At 46.7% G+C, this 22366-nt stretch overlaps 1 protein-coding gene across 1 annotated transcript in view; it reads right to left on the bottom strand.

Moving 5' to 3' along the window:
- Positions 1-10324: 10324 nt before the first annotated feature.
- Positions 10325-22366, bottom strand: part of SPHK1 (sphingosine kinase 1) — an 81265-nt gene continuing 69223 nt past the window's right edge. The window contains exon 5 of the mRNA XM_040330094.1: positions 10325-11521. Coding sequence (XP_040186028.1) covers positions 10771-11521 — 751 coding nt within the window. The 3' untranslated portion in view covers positions 10325-10770. The remainder of the gene's footprint in view (positions 11522-22366) is intronic.

Raw genomic sequence — 22366 nt, 5'->3', positions numbered from 1 at the left:
GCACATACACAAGGCGGTAAACAAAGTATCTGTATGCTGCAGTTCAAACATTATAAAATCCACCAGGCTTCATTTTTGCAGCATTTTAAGGAATAGTATGACTTCTGTTTTTATGTTTGTATTTCTCATTTTGAAAGAATTACTTATACATTCTTGTTTTCAGTGCTGTTCTCTTATGAGACAAGGTGGGGATTTTCACTTGGTGATTACTCGCCCTCCAGTTCCAAGGCTTTCATGGTTTCAGGCTTTCCATTATTTTGCACAGTTTCGAACAGTTTCACTTGCCTTAGTAATTACCACAGCCGTTTTCATCTGAGGTAAACCCTGAAAACATGACTTGTTGGGACGCCTATGGGCTGGATTTGAGAAACACTGCTCTAAGGCCCCTTTCACACTAGCTGACTGATCGGGTCCCCCTGTCAGTTTTTCAGACAGACCCGATCGGACCCCCTAGACTACTCTATGGAGCATGGGGTGTCAACGATCATGTGTCTGTTGACAGCCACCAAAAGAAATTTGGCCCTGGACTTCATCCTGACTGGCCCACTTTGACAGGTCTCTCCCATGGCGGCCGGACAACTCCCGCCCCCCCCCCCCCCAGCCACCCGCACCCCCTCTCCCCCTTTACTAGCCATTCTACTTTATTAGTAGAACGGCTGGTACTGGTACTTTTATAGGCAGTACCAGTGGGGAAGCTAGACATTATTTCACCCGGGGCAAAGAATCAGTTTGGTGCCCCCCCTTATGGGACAAGATTAGGCAGAAGTCAGAAACTCTCAGGCCATAGCTGTTGAGTCGGCTGTCTGTCCCCTCCCCCGTGCTCCTCTAGTCCTCCCCCTGCTCCTCTAGTCCTCCCCCTGCTCCTCTAGTCCTCACCCTGCTCCTCTAGTCCTCACCCTGCTCCTCTAGTCCTCCCCCTGCTTCTCTAGTCCTCCCCCTGCTTCTCTGTTCCCCCAGGTGAGTGCTGCAGGAGGGAGAGGAGGTAAGCGCTGAGGGAAGGGAGAGACAGAGGAGAGAAGAGGAGGGGGGCGGCGGTCCGCTGTCACTGAAGCCGGCCCACCGAGCCATCGGCCCACCGGGAAACTCCCTGTAGTCCCAATGGCCAGTCCATCCCTGGATCTGATCCTGATCCCCATCCATCTGGCAGATTAGATCGGATGGCAGTCATGTGGAAAATGGACAGGCAGCCTGTTTACATCCGACCTCCCATAGAGAAGAGCGGGCTGTGTCTGTCTGCTGTGCGTAAGCGGAGCAGACACGAACCAGCCATCTCCCTGCTTATAAAGGGTCAGCAGACAGATCCCCCGTGTGTGGAAGACGCCCAAGTCTGGCACAGGGCAAGTTTTATTCAGTTCAACTTCTATCTCTTCCACTGACTGTAGAGGCACATGGGCAGAAACATTGCTGCGTTTCTATAGTTTTGTGCACATCTAAATCTAGCACTCTAGTAATCAATGAGCCCTTACACACAGTTGCGAAAATTTGCACTGTGAAAAAAAACTAGGAGCCCTCTGGGTCCAGGGCTGCACAGATATGCAGGTTTTATGAGCATACGTGCCTAAATGTGCATGAGCTTTCACATATAGCCATTCATTTGAAAGAAAGAAGAATTGTACACATCTGAACACATATAAATGCCAGTACCTTAAAGTGGTTGTAAACCCTTACAACACACTTTCACCTACAGGTAAGCCTAGAATAAGGCTTACCTGTAGGTGCTGTAATTAACTCCTAGACCTACACGGTTTAGGAGATCATTACAATTTCCCGTACGAGATTTTCTTCTGTGCATGCGCCGACGTATTCGGCGCATGCGCACTGTAGAAAGCTCACGCGTGCTGTTCCGATTAAAGGTCATGCCGTGACTGGCGACACCCAGGAGTGACGTCACGCAACTCTGGCCAGTCACAGAGTCAAAGTCCGTGGACACTTCCAGCCGGCGAGGAAATCGGGGACATCGCAGGCTTCGGTTCCAGGTAAGTGACACATAATGGGCTATTATGCGATGCATAGTAGCCCATTATGCTTTACCTTTGCAGGGACAGCCGCACGACGATATACGTCGGCAGAATAGCACGGCTGGGCACAAGGGCGTACATGTACGTCCCCTTTAAGAACCCAGCCGTGGGTTGCGCGCTCGCGACCCGGGCACAAACTCCTTGACCGTGCCCGTGGGACCCGATCGCCGCCGGTGTCCCGCGATCAGGTCACAGGAGCTGAAGAACGGGGAACGGTGAGTGTAAACAGACCTTCCCCGTTCTTCTCTGTGGCAGTGTCGGTGAACGTCTGTTCCCTGTCATAGGGAACGACTAACAGTGACGTCACACATCTAGCTACGCCCCCCTACAGTAAGAAACACACATTAGGTCACACTTAACCCCTACAGCACCCCCTAGTGGTTAACCCCTTCACTTCCATTGTCATTTTCCCAGTAATCAGTGCATTTTTATAGCACTTTTTGCTGTGAAAATGACAATGGTCCCAAAAATGTGTCCGATGTGTCCGCCATAATCACGAAACAAATCGCTGATCGCTGCCATTACTAGTAAAAAAAATAATAATAAAAGAAATGCCATAAAACTATCCCGTATTTTGTAAACGCTATAACTTTTGCGCAAACCAATCAATAAACGCTTATTGCGATTTATTTTTACCAAAAATATGTTGAAGAATACGTATCGGCCTAAACTGAGGAAAAAAACGTTTTTTTTTTATATATTTTTTGAGGATATTTATTATAGCAAAAAGTAAAAAATATAGATTTTTTTTTTAAATTGTCGCTCTATTTTTGTTTATAGCGCAAAAAATAAAAACCGCAGAGGTGATCAAATACCACCAAAAGAAAGCTCTATTTGTGGGAAGAAAAGGACGTCAATTTTGTTTGGGAGACGCGTCGCACGACTGCGCAATTGTCAGTTAAAGCGACGCAGTGCCGAATCGCAAAAAGGGTCCAGGTCCTTAACCTGCCTAATGGTCCGGGTCTTAAGTGGTTAAGTGCACATTTTATACAAGGATGTTCTGCTAGCTCTGCCAGTAAGAATCTGTGTTTAGTGCAGAAAATACGCATATACCCATGTGAATGAACCCTAAAAAGAGAAACGGAAAAAGGCATTCTCAGGGTACTGTGAACTCTGTGAGAGGTAACAAATACCTAAGTGTTACACTTCTATACTAGTTAACAATGGAAAAAACATGAAGCAAGGTCCACTTTAACCACTTCCCAACGGCCGTACGACTTTATACGGTCGCAGGGTGGTTCTACTTCTCTGAGCCGCCATGTTTTTACGGCCTCTGCTCCTCCTGGCCACTGGGGGGCGCGCGCGTGCCCGCCGCATCACTGGGATGCCGGTGCGCGTGCCTGGCGGCCGCGATGTCCGCCGGGCTCCCTCGATCGGCAGTTACAGAGACAAGGACATGGATCTGTGTGTGTAAACCTCCCCCAGTCAGTCCCCTCCCCCACAGTTAGTAACACTCACTAAGGTACACATTTAACCCCTCCCTCCCCCCCTAGTGTTAACCCCTTCAATGCCAGTCACATTTATACAGTAATTAGTGCATATTTATAGCACTGATCGCAGTATAAATGTGAATGGTGCCAAAAATGTGTCAAGTGTCCGATATGTCCGCCATAATGTCGCAGTACCGATAAAAATCGCAGATCGCCGCCATTACTAGTAAAAAAAAAAATAATAATTCTGTCCCCTATTTTGTAGGCGATAAAACTTTTGCGCAAACCAGTCGCTTATTGCGATTTTTTTTTACCAAAAATATGTAGAATACGTATCGGCCTAGACTGAGAAAAAAAGTAAACATTATTATTGTTTTTTCAAAATTGTCGCTTTAGTTTTGTTTATAGCGCAAAAAATAAAAACCTCAGAGGTGATCAAATACCACCAAAAGAAAGCTCTATTTGTGGGAAAAAAAAGGACGTCAATTTTATTTGGGAGCCACGTCGCATTGTCAGTTAAAGCGACGCAATGCCGAATCGCAAAAAGTCCTCTGGTCAGGAAGGGGGTATATGTGCCCAGTAAGCAAGTGGTAAGCCAATATGGAGGCTTGCTGCATGTTTCGGGAGCTACAATCCAAGTGGATACTTCAAAGGCATGTTTGCACTTTAGCTGTTGTGCAGCCAACATTGACCAACTTAATGGAAAGTTCTTCTTGAAGACTGAATATGCTCTTACCATTCATGCCTATAGATGCTGCTGGAAAATGACCAACATAATGCAGGAGCTTCATGAATTCAATCTGCAGACATTTCTTTTTGCCATTTGATTGATGTTCTCTTGTGTGTCAGTACTCCTTTCTATACAACCAAAGGGTAATCAACATGGTTTTCAGCAACATTCAGAGATATACGTGTAACAAATGATCTATAACCTGACAGATGTAGAATGTTTGTCATTCCCATTTCATAATCTGTGCAATGAAGTACCAGGTACTGGCGTACTTTTCTCTTAGAAGTGTGCTAATAGAATGCAGGATGACAAGGAGCTTAAAGGAAAAAAAAATGTTGCCTAAAATGAATGTCTGCAAGGTAGACAGACAGAATAGTGTAATGATTCTGTAAAAAAAAAAACGAGTAAATACCTATTAAATTCCTTCATCTATATCACCTCCGGCGTTCTAGTTTCTGTTCTCTCATTCACTTCCTGGTTTGCGGCGCTCGTTCATGTAAGAACTACATTTCCCAGTATGCATTGCGGCACGCCCAGTAATTCACACCTCCTTGAGGTCTCTAACATGTAGAGAGCGTCCTGCCGCACAGATGTAGTTCCCAGGAGGGGGTGAGCACGTTACTGACCACCGCAGTAAAGCCTCCCGTCACGGTGGTCAGTAACAATCAGACAAGCAGGAAGTGAACAGAACAGAGAAGAAATAGAGCAACTTCTGAGCAAAAACAAACAATGAGGAAGTGAAAAGAGGAATGCCTGCAGGTAAAGGATGCTTATTATGAAAAAAAAAATTCCTTTACAACCCCTTTAAAGCACAAATAGAATATACCATTTAAATGCAAACTGTATAGTGTATGTGCAGTGGCATACCTAGTGTGGTTTTTAACACTTTGCTCTATACAATAAAAATATATTCAGTAATAATCATGAAATGAATAACAATGACCAACAAAGAAACAGACATTGAAAAGTGTAGTGCCCCTTTACATTGGTGGTCAGTGGAGAAAGTACTACCTTTATGGTGAAATTTTCCACATTTTGTCATGTTACAACCAAAAATGTAAATGTATTTAATGGGATAGACCAACACAAAGTGGCACATAATTGTGAAGTGGAATGAAAATGAGAAATGGTTTTCAATATTTTTTTTAAATAAACATCTGAAAAGTGTGACTTGAATTTGTATTCAGCCGCCTACGTTAATACTTTGTAGAACCTTCTTTCGCTGCAATTACAGCCACAAGTCTTTTTGGGGTTGTCTCTACCAGCTTTGCACATGTAGAGAGTGACATTTCTGCCCATTCTTCTTTGCAAAATAGCTCAAGCTCTGTCAGATTGGATGGAGAGAGTCTGTGAACAGCAATTTTCAAGTCCACAGATTCTCAATTGGATTTAGGTCTGGCCCTTGACTTGGCTATTCTAACACATGAATTTGCTTTGATCTAAATCATGGGTGCTCAACCTGTGGCCCTCCAGCGGTTGTGAAACTACAAGTCCCATAATGCCTCTGGTTTTGGGAGTCATGCTTGTAACTGTCAGCAGGTTGCAATGCCTCATGGGACTTGTAGTTCTGTAACAGCTAAAGAGCCACAGGTTGAGCACCCATGATCTAAACCAGGGGTCTCCAAACTGCGGCCCGAGGGCCAGATGTGGCCCTTTGCCATCCTTTATGCGGCCCTTGGGGCAAAATTACTTCCACTGACATGAGGCACTATTTCTCCCACTGACACCAACAATGGGGCACTATAACTTTTACTGATAGGCCATATTTATTCTCACTGATGCCAGGCCCATGACATTTTCTGCCCCTGCTGGCCCCAATCCGGCCCTCTAAAGTCTGAAGGATGATAAAGTGGCCCTTTGTTTGAAAAGTTTGGAGACCCCTGATCTAAACCATTCCATTGTAGCTCTGGATGTATGTTTAGGGTCCTTGTCCTGTTGGGAGGTGAACCTCTGCCCCAGTCTCAAGTCTTTTGACTCTAACAGTTTTTTTTTTCTAAGACTGCCCTGTATTTGGCTCCATCCATCTTCCCATCAACTCTTACCAGCTTCCCTGTCCCTGCTGAAGAAAAGCATCCCCACAACATGATTCTGCCACCACCATGTTTCAGTCAGTATGGAGTGGAGTATCAGAGTAAAGGGGGCTGAATACAAATGCACACCACACTTTTCACATATTTATTTGTAAGAAATTGAGAAAACAATTAAAGGATCACTAAAGGAAAACAAATGTTTTGCTGAAATGACTGTTTACAGGGTATAGAGACATAAAAGTTAACTGATTCCTTTTAAAAATGATTAAAAATAGATTAAATTCAATCATATAATGTACCTGCAGTTTCACTTTCGTTTTTAAACTGGTTTCATGTTTATGTGAAGTAAAGAGACCCACAGAACAAAAACAAAAAAATCCAGGGCAGTGTTTTGTTTTTAAAATGAATCTGATTGGTTCTGTTAAGTTTTAGACACACAGTAATGACAGCTTAGACCATCGTGAAAAGCTCCCAGTACTGTGGTTATAAGGAGCCAGACAACCAGGAAGTGTGGAGATCAGAGCAGTTTTACAGCAACATCAAAGCAAAAACGAGCAATGAGGACATGAAACCAGTAGTGCAGTAAGGTAAAGGAAGCTATTTAGCTAAAAAAAAAAATTCCTTTAGTGATCCTTTAATCATTTTCTTTCCACTTTACAATTATGTGCCACTTTGTGTTGTTCTATCACATAAAATTCCAATAAAATACATTTACATTTTTGGTTGTAACATGACAAATGGCCATGATACAGGGCTGACAGGTTGGGAGGGGAAGGTGGACAGAGGGAAACGCAGGATAGAGGGAAACGCAGGATAGCAGAGAGCAGGGCTGTGGCTGAAGGAGGCACATACACTGACCAAGGTGTCAGGGCTCAGCAGCCCTGATTGTGGTCAGCGTACAGGGGGAGGGCAAAACCAGGCAGGATCAGACAGTATTACAGGTGATACAGGGGGCCAAATGACACTGCACAATGCTTGTGCTGTATAAAATGCTTTAAAGGAGCAGGATCTTTATTTTTATTTAGGGGTTAACAAACTCTTTAAGTATATTCCCCTTCACTTCTTTCCCGGCAGCTATATCAATTGGTTATGTAGGGAGGGGTCAGCACAGAGAGTAAGTATATATGGAAACATGTAGACTGCCATTACTGACCACTCTCTGAAAATTATAATTACCTGGCTTTCACATTGACCCTCTGGCTTCAATTTTTTGAGTCACTAACCCAGAACAAGTGAGCAGATTAGGCCTCCTGACTTTCTGGATTTGCATAACTGTTCCAGGTCAGTGACTCAGAGTAATAAAACCAGAAGGTGACTAGGCCCTTAGACACACCAGTGATCCAGCAGGGCAGTAAGCACTCACCTGCTTTATTGCTTTAGGCTTGGCTTGGCACATAATGCAGAATAAGAATCGCGCACACACGCTAAAACATTTGGCAAACGGTTAGGGTCTGTTCTCACTTTCACACTTTTCCACTTTGTCCAGAAAAACTCTTGCATTTTGCTGCATAAAATTGCATGTCTGATAGAAATCCCATTCTTTCCTATGTGGCTGGTTTACATCTATGTGTGGCAGTTTAAAAGAGCTGCAGGTTATCAACAGCTGTAGTCCCTATCAGTTACACTGACCAGGTACAAGTGTTATAGCGGTATTAGTTTGGATCCTGTTAAAGACTTCTCTATTTCATGTCAGATATTTTAAATTATTTCTGAAGCCAAAAACTTTTTTTTTTTTTTTTTTTTAGAGTATGAAAGGAACAGAACATCTGCAAGGTTTTTTTTATTGTTGAGGGTGTCTTCACTAGGTTGGTAAAAAATGTAGTGGCTGCTGGTCATCACTCATTAAAAATAGAAAGTGATAGAATATCCAAATGATGTAGTTGGCACCAGAATCGGAGAGGCTTTTCAAATACACATTGTCAAAAGTATTGGGGCACCTGCTTTTACACGCACAAAAACATTAATGACATCCCAGTCTTAGTCTGTAGGGTTCAATATTGAGTTGGCCCACCATTTGCAGCTATAACAACTTCAACTCTTCTGGGAAGGCTGTCCACAAGGTTTAGGAGTGTGTCTATGGGAAGGTTTGACCATTCTTCCAGGAGCGCATTTGTGAGGTCAGGCTCTGATGTTGGATGAGAAGGCCTGGCTCACAGTCTCCGCTATTTATTTATACCAAACTGGTGCACTGAGTGACCACCATTTTTTTCCAGCTCTGCCTTAACCCTCTTGGGCATGGAGTTCACCAGAGCTTCACAACTTCTTTGGTCGACCATGGCAAGGCCTGTTCTGAGTGGAACCTGTCCTGTTAAACCACGGTATGGTCTTGGCCACCATGCTGCAGCTTAGTTTCAGGGTCTTGGCAATATTCTTATATCCTTGACCATCTTTATGTAGAATAACAATTCTTTTTTCTTTTTTTAGATCCTCAGAGAGTTCTTTGCCATGAGGTGCCATGTTGAACTTCCAGTGACCAGTATGAGAGAGTGAGAGAGATAACACCAAATTTAACACACCTACTCCCCATTCACACCTGAGACCCTGTTACACTAACGAGTCACATGCCCCCGGGGAGGGAAAATGGCAAATTGTCGCAATTTGGACTTTTTGACTTGCGGTTTAAACATTAATGGTTGTGTGTGGAGTTATTTTGAGGGGACAGAAAATGTACACTGTTATACAAGCTCACTACTTTACATTGTAGCAAAGTGTAATTTCTTCAGTGTTGTCACATGAAAATATATAATAAAATATTTACAAAAATGTGAGGGGTGTACTCACATTTGTGAGATACTGTGTGTGTATTATATATATATATATCGTATTTGCCGGGGTATAAGGCGACTGGGCGTATAAGACGACCCCCTAATTTTCCAGCTAAAATGTTGGTTTTGGGATATACCCGCCATATACCCGCCTTCCCCCCTCACTGTGCCATTGCATGCCTTACTTTAACGATCTCCATACCTTATCTCTAGCAGAGTCAGTCAGACTGCGGGCATCCATTGTTCAAAAGCTGCGCCTCCTCCTCCTCCTGTTCCATGATAGGCGGAACATTCAGATTCCCAGCAGAGCCTGTATTCAGTGTTCCGCCTATCACGGAAATCCTCTTGTCCTCGGGACGTCTGTGATAGGTGGAACACTAAACACCGGCTCTGCTGGGAAACTGAGTGTTCCGCCTATCACGGAACAGCACGAGGAGGAGGAGGCGCGGCCTTTGAACAATGGACGCCCGCAGTCTGACCGACTCTGCTTCCGGCGTATAAGACGACTCCCGATTTTTGAGGCATATTTTTAAGTAGAAAAGGTCTTATATGCTGGAAAATACGGGATATATAAATAAATATATATATATATATATATATATATATATATATATATATATATATATATATATATATATATATATATATATATATACCGTATGTATCGGCGCATACCGCACACTTTTTTGCCCTGAAAATCAGGGCAAAATCGTGGGTGCGCAATATACGCCGATACCCGCGCCGAGTTTGAATACTGCGCCGACATATACCGAGCGCAGTACACTCGTGTATAGTCGGACAGTCTCGGCTCGGACGTACAGGACGTCAGCGCGAGAGTAGCCGAGCCTGCCCGACCATACACGAGTGTACTGCGCTCTGTATATGTCAGCGCAGTATTCAAACTCGGCGCGGGAAACGAGCGGCGAGGACGACGGACCCGACGAAGAGGACACCCGAAGCCGCAGAAGGAAGCTGGACCCGACGAAGAGGACACCCGAAGCCGCAGAAGGACGCCGGACCCGACGAAGAGGACACCCAAAGCCGCAGACGGACGCCGGACCCGACGAGGCCGCCGATGGACGCCGCGCAAGACACCAAAACTGTAAGTACAAAAAATCTTTTTTCCACAGGAATTTCGGGCAACTTTAGGGGTGCGCGCTATACGCGGGAGTGCGCTATACCCCAATAAATACGGTATATATATATATAATTCCTGGAGCACGTTGAGCTATGTAAAGAGGCAGCACAGCAAAAGCAGTACGCTTTGAGGAAGGATTTCTCTGAATGAAAGAGAGATGAGCTATCATGCAGACTTGAGCTATTGAGTTCTATAAACAAATAAAACAGATAAGTATTAGGCTACAGCCCCTCCTCCTTTCTCAAAAAGGGCAACCTAAAATATTTAATTGCATTCAGGTACAATAGTTCATATGTACGTGACTTCAAAAAAATAATTAAAATGTGTTTTAGTCCTCACCGCGATAAATAAAATAAATTTGTATAAAAGTACAAAGTAATCCCTTAATATGGGTGGAACTTTTTTACTACGCTGATGTTCTAAATAGCGTGCTTGAGTCACCTTCTCAAAGTATAAATTAACACCTACTCACACAGCTATTTTAACTGATGCAGTCTTACTATACTTCCTTGGCACTATATCTGAAATAAATGCATGAGCTATTTATGTTTTAAATTACATAGCTGTAATAGCGATGCAAGCTTCATTGTAAAATAGACTCTAATGAATACAATAGTATTTCCTTTTCAGCGCATGTAGGTTCTAAAACTCAAGCAGCATTACTGTTTGCATTGGGACTTTGAAGCAATTGATATCACGCGTCCCAAGCCCCTGTGAATCTGTCCCTGGATCGGACTGCATTTAATGGCCTCTCCATCCACTGTCATGATACCAGTGCTTACATACGGTTCTATTCGAAATGCCAGAACAGGAAGGTGAGTCAAATAGGGAATATCCTGGTCCAGATGTGTTCCCTTCTCCATAGCCATAAACAGTTTTATAATACTTGTCCTTGAGATTCCGGAGGTGGCATAGTACAGGTGGATACACCCTTCACCCGGACCTTTGACCATAGGGGCAGTAAAATGTTCAGCCCCCAGGTGAGACTGGTAGAGTGCCAGAACAAGGACAAACTGGTCTTCAATAGTATGCCAGTTACTTGGAATGGGCTGATCCAGCGGTACCAGTAGATGATCTTCTAGTACTGTGCTGCCTGCTGGAGGACTATCTCCACTGTCCATTTCTGTTGCTGAGGAGCTGGCTGGCAAAAAGGAGAGACGTCCTGAGTAAGTACGCAGTGCGGTCAGCCGCACAAAAGTTCCTACGGAGAAACGGGCATGGCCCATAAACCTGTATTTCTCACTTTCTATGTCAATGTCTGAAATTAGGCCCCAGGCCACACTGAGGAAGGAGAAGATCCTCTTTTCGGGCAAGGTGGTCAGGGAGACAATGTCCAGGGGTAGAGGCTGGCCCTTACACAGGATAAAAGCACAATTTGTGAGGAGTTTTTTACCTGCAACTTGTTCGTGTCTGTAAAAAAATAAAAAATAAAATTAATGCATATATGAGCAAATATGTCCACATATCTTAAAGGGGAGTTCCAGCCAATATTTATGTTTATTAAAAGTCAGCAGCTACAAAAAGTGTAGCTGCTGGCTTTTAATAAACAGACACTTACCTGCTCCAGCGTTCCAGCGACGCGCCGGCCGGGGCTCCGCTCCTTTCCCCCCCCTCCCCGGCCGGTGTCTTCATTGTCACTGTGGGCAACCGGCCGTGACAGCTTTCGGCTTCACGGCTGGGCACCCACTGCGCATGCGCATGCGGCGCGGCCTGGCCCGGCGCTGTTTGATTGGACAGGCGATCGCCTAGGACCTGTCACGTGTCCTAGGCAATCGCCTACATGGAGGGGCTGCCAAAAGGCGATTAAGCTTAATCGCCTTACCAGCCCCTCGGTGGAAGGAGGAAGTGGGACAGGAAGTCCCACTCCTCCTGAAGCCCCCACTCCCCCCCCCAAAAAATTACATGCCAAATGGAGGGTACTTAAGGGGGCAGATGCCATTTTTCGGGGCTCTTTGCCCTCCTGGCTCGAGGTATGTATGATTGATTTTCAGCTGTGGGGCTACGTTGGCCCGAGGCTGCATCCCTGCCACGCAGGCCCAGTTGTGCTGACTGGGGCCTGTACTTTGGAGGTGATCCTGCGCGTCAGTCCTGAGGGAGGAAGCCACTCAATGGAGGAAACCAGGGGAGAACCTGTCCTGGAGAGGACCAAGCATAAGGCTGGTATCTCGGGGAAGGCCTGGTGACTTTATTGGAGGATGCACAGAAGTCTATGTTACTTTACAGTGTTCCTGGTCAGCTTAAAGGCTCTAAACTGTAAGGCTGGATATCCGAATGCTAAATCCTGTGGCAGAGGATTATTTTACAGTTCAACTTCATCACACTAAAGTCTGTGGCAGAGACTGTTATTATTTATTTTTGTTCGTGCATCACCCCGGCTGCTAGGCCGGTGAGAGGGGCCTATCCGGGTGAGCAATACCCACTCGAAGGAAAGTGGCGAGTGTGACTTTTGAAGCTTAAAAGCTCCCCAGTGATCTGCATTGGGTGCCTGCACCTTCCCCCCGACCCTCCATTCCTCTACCCCTATCTTTAGACAGGTATCTGCACTCCCCTCCCCCTGAAAGGTGTCAAATGTGACACCGGAGGGGGGGAGGGTTCCGATCAGCGGGACTCCACTTTAGGGTGGAGAACCGCTTTAAAGCTGCAATAAAGTTAATGTCCACACTGTCGATATATTTTCTGTGCTTTTATTACTGAGCCGGGTAAAACAGTAAAAGTAGTAATAGGTGAATGGATAGAATAAATGGAAAATGGCGGATTCAGGGTTAACTGTGGTTACTGGAAACAGTCCTGATTCCAACGACCACTTTCTTTGCCACTCTAGCCAGAGTGGGTACAGTGCACCTGAATAGGCCTCTCTGACCAGCCTAGCAGCCAGAGTGTCACTTGGAAACTTTAGGGTGAAGTCTCTGCCACAGACCCTCCTAAAGGTGGAGATAATCTCGGTCCAAAATCCTTCTCAACTGGATTCAGCACCCGGATCTCCTTCAAACAGCTTTAGTTACGTCAGGAACTGATAGACGACCATCGTCCAGCCTCTCAGATACGAAGTGTCCTTCGATGAGCAGGTAGGCCTCTCCTGAGACACCAGCCTCGTGCTTGATATCCTCCAGACAGGTTCTCCGTCGATCGGCTTCCTCCCATGGGATGGAAAGCCTAGGACCACTTGCAAATTGCAGACTCAGTCTACCCACCGGGTCTACAGGTAGTTTAGTTGCTCCGGACCAACGTAGTCCCGGAGCCAGGAACATTGCAACACACACACACCCCGGCCAGGAGGGCCACACACAGGGGTGGTGGGACGACTGCCCAGGAGGATGGCGCGGGAACGACGACCCAAACCAATGGCATCTGCCCCCTAAATACCTCCTCCCAGCATGCACAGCGAGGCGATAAACCCTCCTGATTGGCTGCAGAAAAGAAGCATCCACACGACCCTGGCCTCACTGCTGCCACCTGCTGTCTGGGGGGGGGTGAGAGTCCCCAGATAGCAAGCATGGGCACACAGTACAGCCAGAGCTGGAACAGAGGCCTTAAATTTAGCCAAATAAACATGGTCAGAGGCAACTAACTCTCTGACCCCCTCTAAATTTACAGCAGCACCTGCTATACACGCTAGGAACTGCATGTGAATCGCTCAAGAATGCTGTGCAGTTCCTGTGGGATTCATATGCAGTTCTGTGCAGTACAATTTTAGCCCATTTATTTTAAATGATACTTGGTGCATTTGGGGGGTCATTAACTTAATATTCACACCTACTGCAGATGACAAATGAAGTGCATTTTGAACACAGTGCGAGAAATGCACACAGAACGTTCTGGAGTGAACCGGCCCTTACACATCCCCCTATCCCTCTACATTCCTCTTGTTATGGAAAAGTGCTCTGAGCTGAGACAAGCTGCAGTCACTGTATGACAGATCTGTCTCTTTCCAAGCTGTTGTAGGATTTGTGGGGGCAGGTTGGACTTGGGAAATACCTTGCTACATGGTTTATAGCACTACATATACTTTGTCCTATTTGGGGCAAAACAATGTAATGGCAATTCGTCTTTTAAGGGGGCCAACAGCGGCAAGTGTAAACTAGGCCTTAAAGAAACATTTCCAACATTAACTGTCCCTTCCACCATCTCCAATTACCAGCAAACAGAAACATTTGGCTAAGCTGAATATTCTAGTTTATGAATCTGCTGGTCCAGCCTTTTTCAAACAGGGTGCCTTGGCAAAATGTCTATAAATTGACCCAAAACTGTATACAAGCCGCCGTGTGGATGAAGCCTGCCTTTACACAAAGCCACAGGTTTTCATTGTGCACCATTACAACCTTCTTAAAGTGGATGTACACCCAAAAATATATATATATTTTTTTGATGTCACAATGTAGAGAATACGATTTCCTATCATCTGCGCCCAGTCTTGCCACACAGAGTTAATCCAGCGCTGAGCAATCCTCTTTTTATTGTTCAGTGAAATAAAACAGACTTGCAGATAAAGACCAAAGTCATTACTTGAGTGACAGGTTATTTACATATCTCGTGCAATAGCTTGCAGACATGCACAGCTTCTGTAAAGTGCACAATTCACACCCCCCTCCCCTCTCTAAATGCGTTTGTAGAAAAGAAAAACGTCTGTAAACTAAACGCTTCTAATTGCGAGTTACTGCTTTCAGCAGCGTTCACAAGCTGTTACAGGCATTTGGCGTTTCAAATGCCCCTGAACATCCGTCTGAACCCATTTTTTTGCATTCTAAAAAACGCTTCTAAGCTCAACTGCCTAGAAAGACTAGAAATGACCCTTGTGTACATGTACTTAGAAGATAACAGAGGAGAGTTCAGGAGCAGCTGAAAAAAATGCCCAACTTCTCCTAAACGTCTGTTTACCAGCAGAGTGGACATGAGACCTAAGTCGTTCAGGAGAGGCTAAACAACGTCCCGTGTACGTGAAGCCTAAAGCCTCGTACACACGGTACGGAAATCAGAAGGGGATTGTCTGTTGACTAGGGGCACCCGGCCACTGGTGTTCCTACTTTTTTTCCTCTGTAGCAAGCAACTAAGTCTCGGCACCAGCAGGCAGTCACCACTCCGTTCGCACATAGTGTCAGAGGCGCAGCGGCGGAGGACTGTGTCTGTGTTCAGACTTCTGAATCAATGGAAGCAAGCAAACATTCATTGATGGGCGCTGGTGAGGCTGCATATGATGGGCACTGGTGAGGCTGCATATGATGGATGCTGGTGAGGCTGCATTTGATCGACGCTGGTGAGGCTGCATTTGATCGATACTGGTGAGGCTGCAAGTGATTGGTACTTCTTCAAAAAGATGCAGTATACATGGACAGGGCAAAGGGGGTGGGGTCAGGGGTGGAGCCAGGGGAGGCAGCAAAATGAGATTTTGCCTAGGGTGTCAAAAATCCTTGCACCAGCCCTGTTTAGAATGGGGTGCCTCAAGAGTGTCCATAATTTTTAAAGGGTGCCTTGACTGAAAAAAACTTTGAAAAAATACTGAGCTAGAGGACTGGAGCAACTAAGGGCTGCTTTGATATTGCCTGCTCCCAGGGCCGTTTGAAGGAATTTTTGGGCCCCAAGCAAAATGGACATGGAGGCCCCCCAACCACCGTGTCCTTCTTACTCCCCTCCCCCTTCTTGTGTCCTTACTCCCCTCCCCCTATGTTCTTTTTACTCCCCCCCTCCCATGTTTTTTTTCCCCCCCCCCCCCATGTTTTTTTACTCCCCCCTCCCTATGTTTTTTTTTTTTTACCCCCCCCCCCCACCGTACCGTGCGTACCGGAGATTCAGTTTCCTGTTACCGACCAGACTGAGAGGAAGTGAGCACTCAGTGTGCACTTCCTGTCAGGAAACTGAATCTCTGGTACGAGTGGTACCCAGCCGGACTGACAAGAGGAAGAGGAGCTTGGCCACGCTACAGGGAAGAGGAAGAAGTGACGAGAGAGTGCTGCAGCCGCCTGAGGCTCCCAGGCGGCTGCAGCATTTATAGGAAGCACGGCAAGGGCCCTGCTTGGGGCCCCAGGCCAGTTTGGTGCCCCAAGCAATTGCTTGGTTTGCTTGCCTTGTCGCAACGGGCCTGCCTGCACCTCCACCTCCACTTTGCCATCTATAGGTACCATAATACATAAAGACAATAGCTCCCAACTGTCCCTGATTTCAAGGGACTGGCACGGATTTGGAATAAAGTCCCTCTTTCCTCCTCATTTGTTCCTCATTTTGGTCTAATCTATTAAATTGTATATAAAATGTACTGGCTATCTTTCAAATAGTGTTTCCCAGTGTTAACCACTTCCCGACCGCTGCATGTATATGTACGTCCATAGAATGGCACGTACAGGCAGATGGGCGTACATGTACGTCCCCGCCTTTCCGCGGGTCGGGGGTCCGATCGACCCCCCCTGCTACATGCGGCGGTCGGATTCCCGAAGGGAGCGATCCGGGACGACGGCGCGGCTATTCGTTTATAGCCGCTCCGTCGCGATCGCTCCCCGGAGCTGAAGAACGGGGAGAGCCTTATGTAAACACGGCTTCCCCGTACTTCACTGTGGCGGCTGCATCGATCGAGTGATCCCTTTTATAGGGAGACTCGATCGATGACGTCAGTCCTACAGCCACACCCACCTACAGTTGTAAACACACACTAGGTGAACACTAACTCCTACAGCGCCACCTGTGGTTAACTCCCAAACTGCAGCTGTCATTTTCACAATAAACAATGCAATTTAAATGCATTTTTTGCTGTGAAAATGACAAAAAAATGTGAAAATGACAATGGTCCCAAAAATGTGTCAAAATTGTCCGAAGTGTCTGCCATAATGTCGCAGTCACGAAAAAAATCGCTGATCACCGCCATTAGTAGTAAAATAATTTTTTTTTATAAAAATGCAATACATCGCGCATGTGCGGGACTTCTGGAGCAGACGTGCTCTAGCTGAGCTCCGCTCGCTCCGGCCCTGAATCTGGCTACAAACAGCGCTGACAGAGGGGATCGAGCGCCGCAAGCATCGCGGCAGTGTTCCCGAGAGGGGAATGAACAGAAGGGCTAGAGGACAGCCGAAGAGGGGACAAAATAAACACGCCGGATCGTCCGGCGGCACAGGGCCTTCCCCGAACGCTAGGCCGCAGCCTAAAATGGCGTCGGGACGGAGCGACGCACGAGGCGGTGCTGCTTCCAGGGCCTCTCTGGCACGGACATCCAGCCAGGACAGCTTCCCAGAGCTGGTGGGGGACCCGTTTGCTTCCCAAGACTCGGCGGCCTGCAGCAGGAGGGGTGAGTCAACTTTACAACCCCCGTCCCCGGGCCCCTATGTGGCCCAACAGGAGGCAGTGGACTCTCCAGCCTCATCCCTAGGGGGAAACATGATGGATTTGGCTGAGGCCATGTTCAGCCAGGCCAGCCAGGCTAGCCAGCAGGGACAGGACATTGTGATGGCTCAGATCCCACAGTATTCCCCAGATGCTGTGCTGCTGGCACGCTTCTCCACAATGCTGCAGCAGGAACTGTCCAAGGCCTGCACCCTCATCACAACAGATCTTAAGAGGGACATTCATAGCTTTGGAGAGCGCTTTGACCGGATAGAGACTAAAGTGGATGGTACGGTCAAAAAAGTCAATCAGAATGCTAGCATGATCACTGACCTTCAAACCAGGCTGGAGGAAGCAAATAATAAAATTGAAGATTTAGAGAACCGCTCTCGCAGGTACAATGTTCGCATACGGGGTCTTCCTGAGACGTGCACGGACCTGGAAGAGGCCATGGGAGAGCTTATGAAGGAATTGATACCTGATATTGCTGACCACCACATGGAGATCGATCGTATCCATAGGGCCCTGACAGCCCCTCGGTCAGACGGTCTGCCGCGCGACGTAATAGCCAAGCCGCATTTCTATCGCATTAAGGAAAAACTGATGTTGACGGCTCGAAACAGACCGGACCTGTCACTGCGGGGGTCCCCGATACAGCTTTACACAGATCTGGCTCCATCAACGGTTATGAAACGCAGGAATTTAAAGCCTTTACTGCAGCAAATGATCAACAAGCAGATAAAGTACAGATGGTCTTTTCCGTTTAAACTGTCTTTTGCTTATAAAGGCCGCTCTTACTCGTTCACAACATTCCAGGCGGGAGAGGATCTGCTCCTGGAATTGGGAATCATCGCTCGGGGCTCTCCGACCCCGTCGCCTCGACGGGATGAGGATCGTCCCATCTCCCCGCTATGGCAGGATGTCAAGAAGCGCCAGACCAGGCAGTCGCAGCGAAAGACCTGATTAAGTACCCGACTAATTTGGTGGCTTTTCATTTGTGGTGGGACACAATTGTCCCGATGCCAAAGATGAAGCTCGGATGTCTTGTTGGAGCTTCCCCTCTATAGCCTCCCTTTCCGCGCCTTTTTGTGCGGAGGGGGGTTGTGTACTTCTGAGATTTTTGAATTTTTATTTTTATACTCTTACTTGCTTTCTTACCCGTTTTGTATTTTTCTGGTCCTCGGGCCCCTCTGGCCTCCCCCCCCCCCTGATTGCTGGAGCCCGGACAGGTTGGAATCCAGCTCAATTACATATTGTTCCTCGCGGTGGACTGCCTGGGGTTGGGGGGGAGGGTGGGGGGGCGATCAGTGAGATATGCTGAGAAATGTTTAAATACGTGTTGTTTGACTGACCTGTTTTTTCCCTCTTAGCAGGAATGTTGTCTGACCAGGCAATTTTCATGCCCCGATTGTCAGCACAGGAGTGTTATATTTTTTGGGTTGGAGTGGTTATATGTGCCACCCGATTGCAAGACTACTCACCCTCCCAGGAGGATGGTACCCTTGCACACTTTGTTCCGGGAGTTATTCCCGGTGGGGGCTTTCCCCCGTTCGGATACTATTTTGATCTGTTATTACAGATATGTTCATTCAGGATCTTGGCCGTTAGGCCTACTGTTATTCCTTTTGTTTCTTGCTTTATTTTCTCTTATCCTTTCTTCTTTTCTCTTGAGGGCACCGTTCCAGCTCCCGGTCCGCCTCGCATCTCCAGCGACTGTCCTGCGATCGTCAGTCTCCACAGTGACTTCTCCAACCCGCTTGATGTCCCAAGGTAAGAGTGCTCTGCCCTGCCGCGATGGCTAGATCCTATTCAACGGATTATGCAGTCATTACTCATAATGTCCACGGATTTAACTCCCCTATCAAGAGAACCAAAGCCTTTCAGTTTTATCATAAGCAGAGGGCTGACGTTCTCCTGCTACAGGAGACCCATTTCGCCAGGTCCTCGGCACCTCGATACCTCAATGCTAGGTATCCACAATATTTCCTCTCGTGTGGCCCGGAAAAGAAAGGGGGAGTAGCTATTTGTTTTTCTAAGAGAGTTCCCTTCACACCTATAACTATAGTCAAAGACAGGGAGGGGAGATACCTGATGGCAGTGGGTCGTCTCCACGATCAGCTAGTTTCCTTTATCACGTATTACGCCCCAAACACGGGCCAGCTGGAATTTTTCCGAAATATGTTTCGGATACTATTGCCTAAGGTTCAGGGACAGCTGATCATGGGAGGGGATAGTAATATTCCGTTGGATAGGACTATGGATAAATCGGACCCGACTAAATCAATCATGAGGCGTCCCCCGGCGAGTAGCTGCAAGGTTGCACGATTGTTTAATTCGTGTGATCTGATTGATATTTGGCGGGAGTGCAATCCCTCAACGAGGGATTTTACTTACTATTCCCAGGTGCATCGATCCTTCTCTAGGATTGATCATCTCTTGGTCCGTACCTCTTTGCTCCCATACGTGACTTCTGCAAAAATTTTAACTACCCCTTGGTCAGATCATTCTCCGATAAAATTATCCACCAGAGGGCTGTGGACTAAAGCCACCCCCTCACCGTGGCGCCTCAACGCTAGCTTACTGAATGACCCTGTCCTCTATGGGGAAATCGAGAGGGAAATACAGGCATACTTTGAAGTTAATAAATCAGCTGACACCTCCCCTGCGATAACTTGGGCTGCCCACAAAGCAACGATACGGGGCAAAGTGATCCAAATAGCCAGTAGACTGAAGCGGACGCGGGAGCAAACAATTTCTCGGTTAGAGGACGACTTGGAGGCCCTAATGTTGGAACAGCATAGGAACCCCCAGACAGATTTGAGTTTTAAAATTGACGAGGCACGCTTGGCGCTGAATCTTAGTCTGACTACGCAAGCTGAGAAACACATTAGTTGGTCCAAACATCGGTTTTATACGATGGGGGACAAACCATCTACGTTGTTAGCGAGGAAATTGGTGCCTCGACCGTACACCCCGACTCTGCCGAAGTTGCGTTTACCGACCGGCCACTTCACTCAAAACCCTGAGCGGATCGTTCGGGAATTCTATAAGTTTTACTCGTCATTGTATCTCCAGCGGGACAGTTTGGACCGGGCTAAGCTCGAAGCATTTTTTCATGACCTTAAATTGCCCAAAATTTCCCGAGACCATGCGGACCTGATGGATGATGCGATCACTGAAGCTGAGATTGGGGCGGCCATTAAATGTCTGAATCCCACAAAGGCCCCTGGACCGGACGGTTTCTCTGGTCATTACTACCGGAAATATCGAGACGTTCTTACCCCTCATTTATGTAAATATTTTAATGATCTACGCCGGGACGGCAAAATCCCTACACACGACAACGCGGCTTTCATTCATGTCATACCGAAACCGGGCAAAGACCACGGAGATTGTGCGAATTATCGCCCAATCTCGTTAATTAATACTGACCTGAAAATATTAACTAAAGTCCTGGCTCTAAGACTGAATACTTTTCTCCCTCATTATGTCCATCCGGACCAGGCGGGTTTCGTTCCCAATAGACAGGCGTCAGACCAAACTCGCAGAATTATCAATTTGATCTCGGCGATTCAATCAAACTGGGATGGGGAGGGTCCTAGAGGTGGTATGTTGCTTTCATTAGACATCCAGAAAGCGTTTGATTCCCTCTCCTGGGATTATCTCTTCGACGTGCTATATCGGTACGGATTTGGTGAGCGTTTCCTGGCTCTCCTTCGTACGCTTTACGATACACCGACGGCCTCCTTAATGATTAAAGGATACCCCTCTCAAACTCTAAACATCAGAAGGGGCACTAGACAGGGATGCCCGTTGTCCCCGCTCCTGTTTGTCCTGGCTATAGAGCCGTTAGCAATAAAAATCAGGGACTGCCAGGATGTTCGGGGGATCGTTGGTGGTGGCTATGAGCATAAATGCTTATTTTTTGCCGATGATTTGTTGCTGACTATGTCCTCACCAATCACATCCCTACCCAATCTATATAATATTCTAAAGCCATTTTCAGATATCTCGGGTTTGAAAATAAACCATAGTAAATCTAGGGCCCTCAATATCTCTTTGTCTAGTTCTGTCCAGTCAGTGATCGAAAGAACACATCGGTTCCATTGGGAATCTGAAATGCTTCCTTATTTGGGAGTCAATCTGACCTCTTCTCTCCAAACCTTGTATAAAAAGAATTACCCAGCCTTAATTAAAAAAATGATCGAGGATCTGGCGAAGTGGCGAATCCACCCTCCATCATGGTTTGGCAGACTCCACTCTATAAAGATGAACATCTTGCCAAGGATACTGTACTTATTTCGTACATTACCGATAGCCTTGGTGCGCAGTGACTTGGAGTTGTTACAAAGAAAAATCCTTGAATTCATCTGGGGAGACAAGAGGCCTAGGGTGAACAAACGCACTATGTATACCTTGAAACGGAAGGGAGGATTGGGCCTACCTAACCTGCAGAAATATTTCTATGCGGCTCAGTTAGCCCAACTCTCCAGGTTCCATTCAAAGCGGTCACAGGCGATCTGGATGATCATGGAATCCTACGCTTGTCGCCCGTCTCCTATTTCCCATATATTGTGGCTTCCGCCTAAAGACAGACCCACCATTTTATGCCCATCTTTATCATTTTCCTTGGATATTTGGGATAGGGTCTCTAGAACACAGGCTTTTAAATCGCCTCATTCCCCATTGGCCCCCCTGTTGAGAAATCGTGCTTTCACCCCAGGTCTCGACCCAGTTGCTTTCCAATGGTGGACGAATAAGGGACTACTGCGCATAGCGGACCTTTGCGACAAAGGGAAGGTTCTCTCTGAGCAGGTTTTGCGGGAGAAGTATCAAATGCCATTGATAGAATGTTACAGATATGTTCAGATACGTCACTTTATACAAATGTTGGCCCGCCAGGGAGACTTGGAGGTTCATACCCCCATGGAGTATCTTTGCGTTCGCTATGAC

This window comes from Rana temporaria, chromosome 12 (assembly GCF_905171775.1).
Source record: "Rana temporaria chromosome 12, aRanTem1.1, whole genome shotgun sequence".
Lineage (NCBI taxonomy): Eukaryota > Metazoa > Chordata > Amphibia > Anura > Ranidae > Rana > Rana temporaria.
Note: the sequence above shows the minus strand (reverse complement) of the source record. Positions and strands in the feature narration are given on the sequence as shown.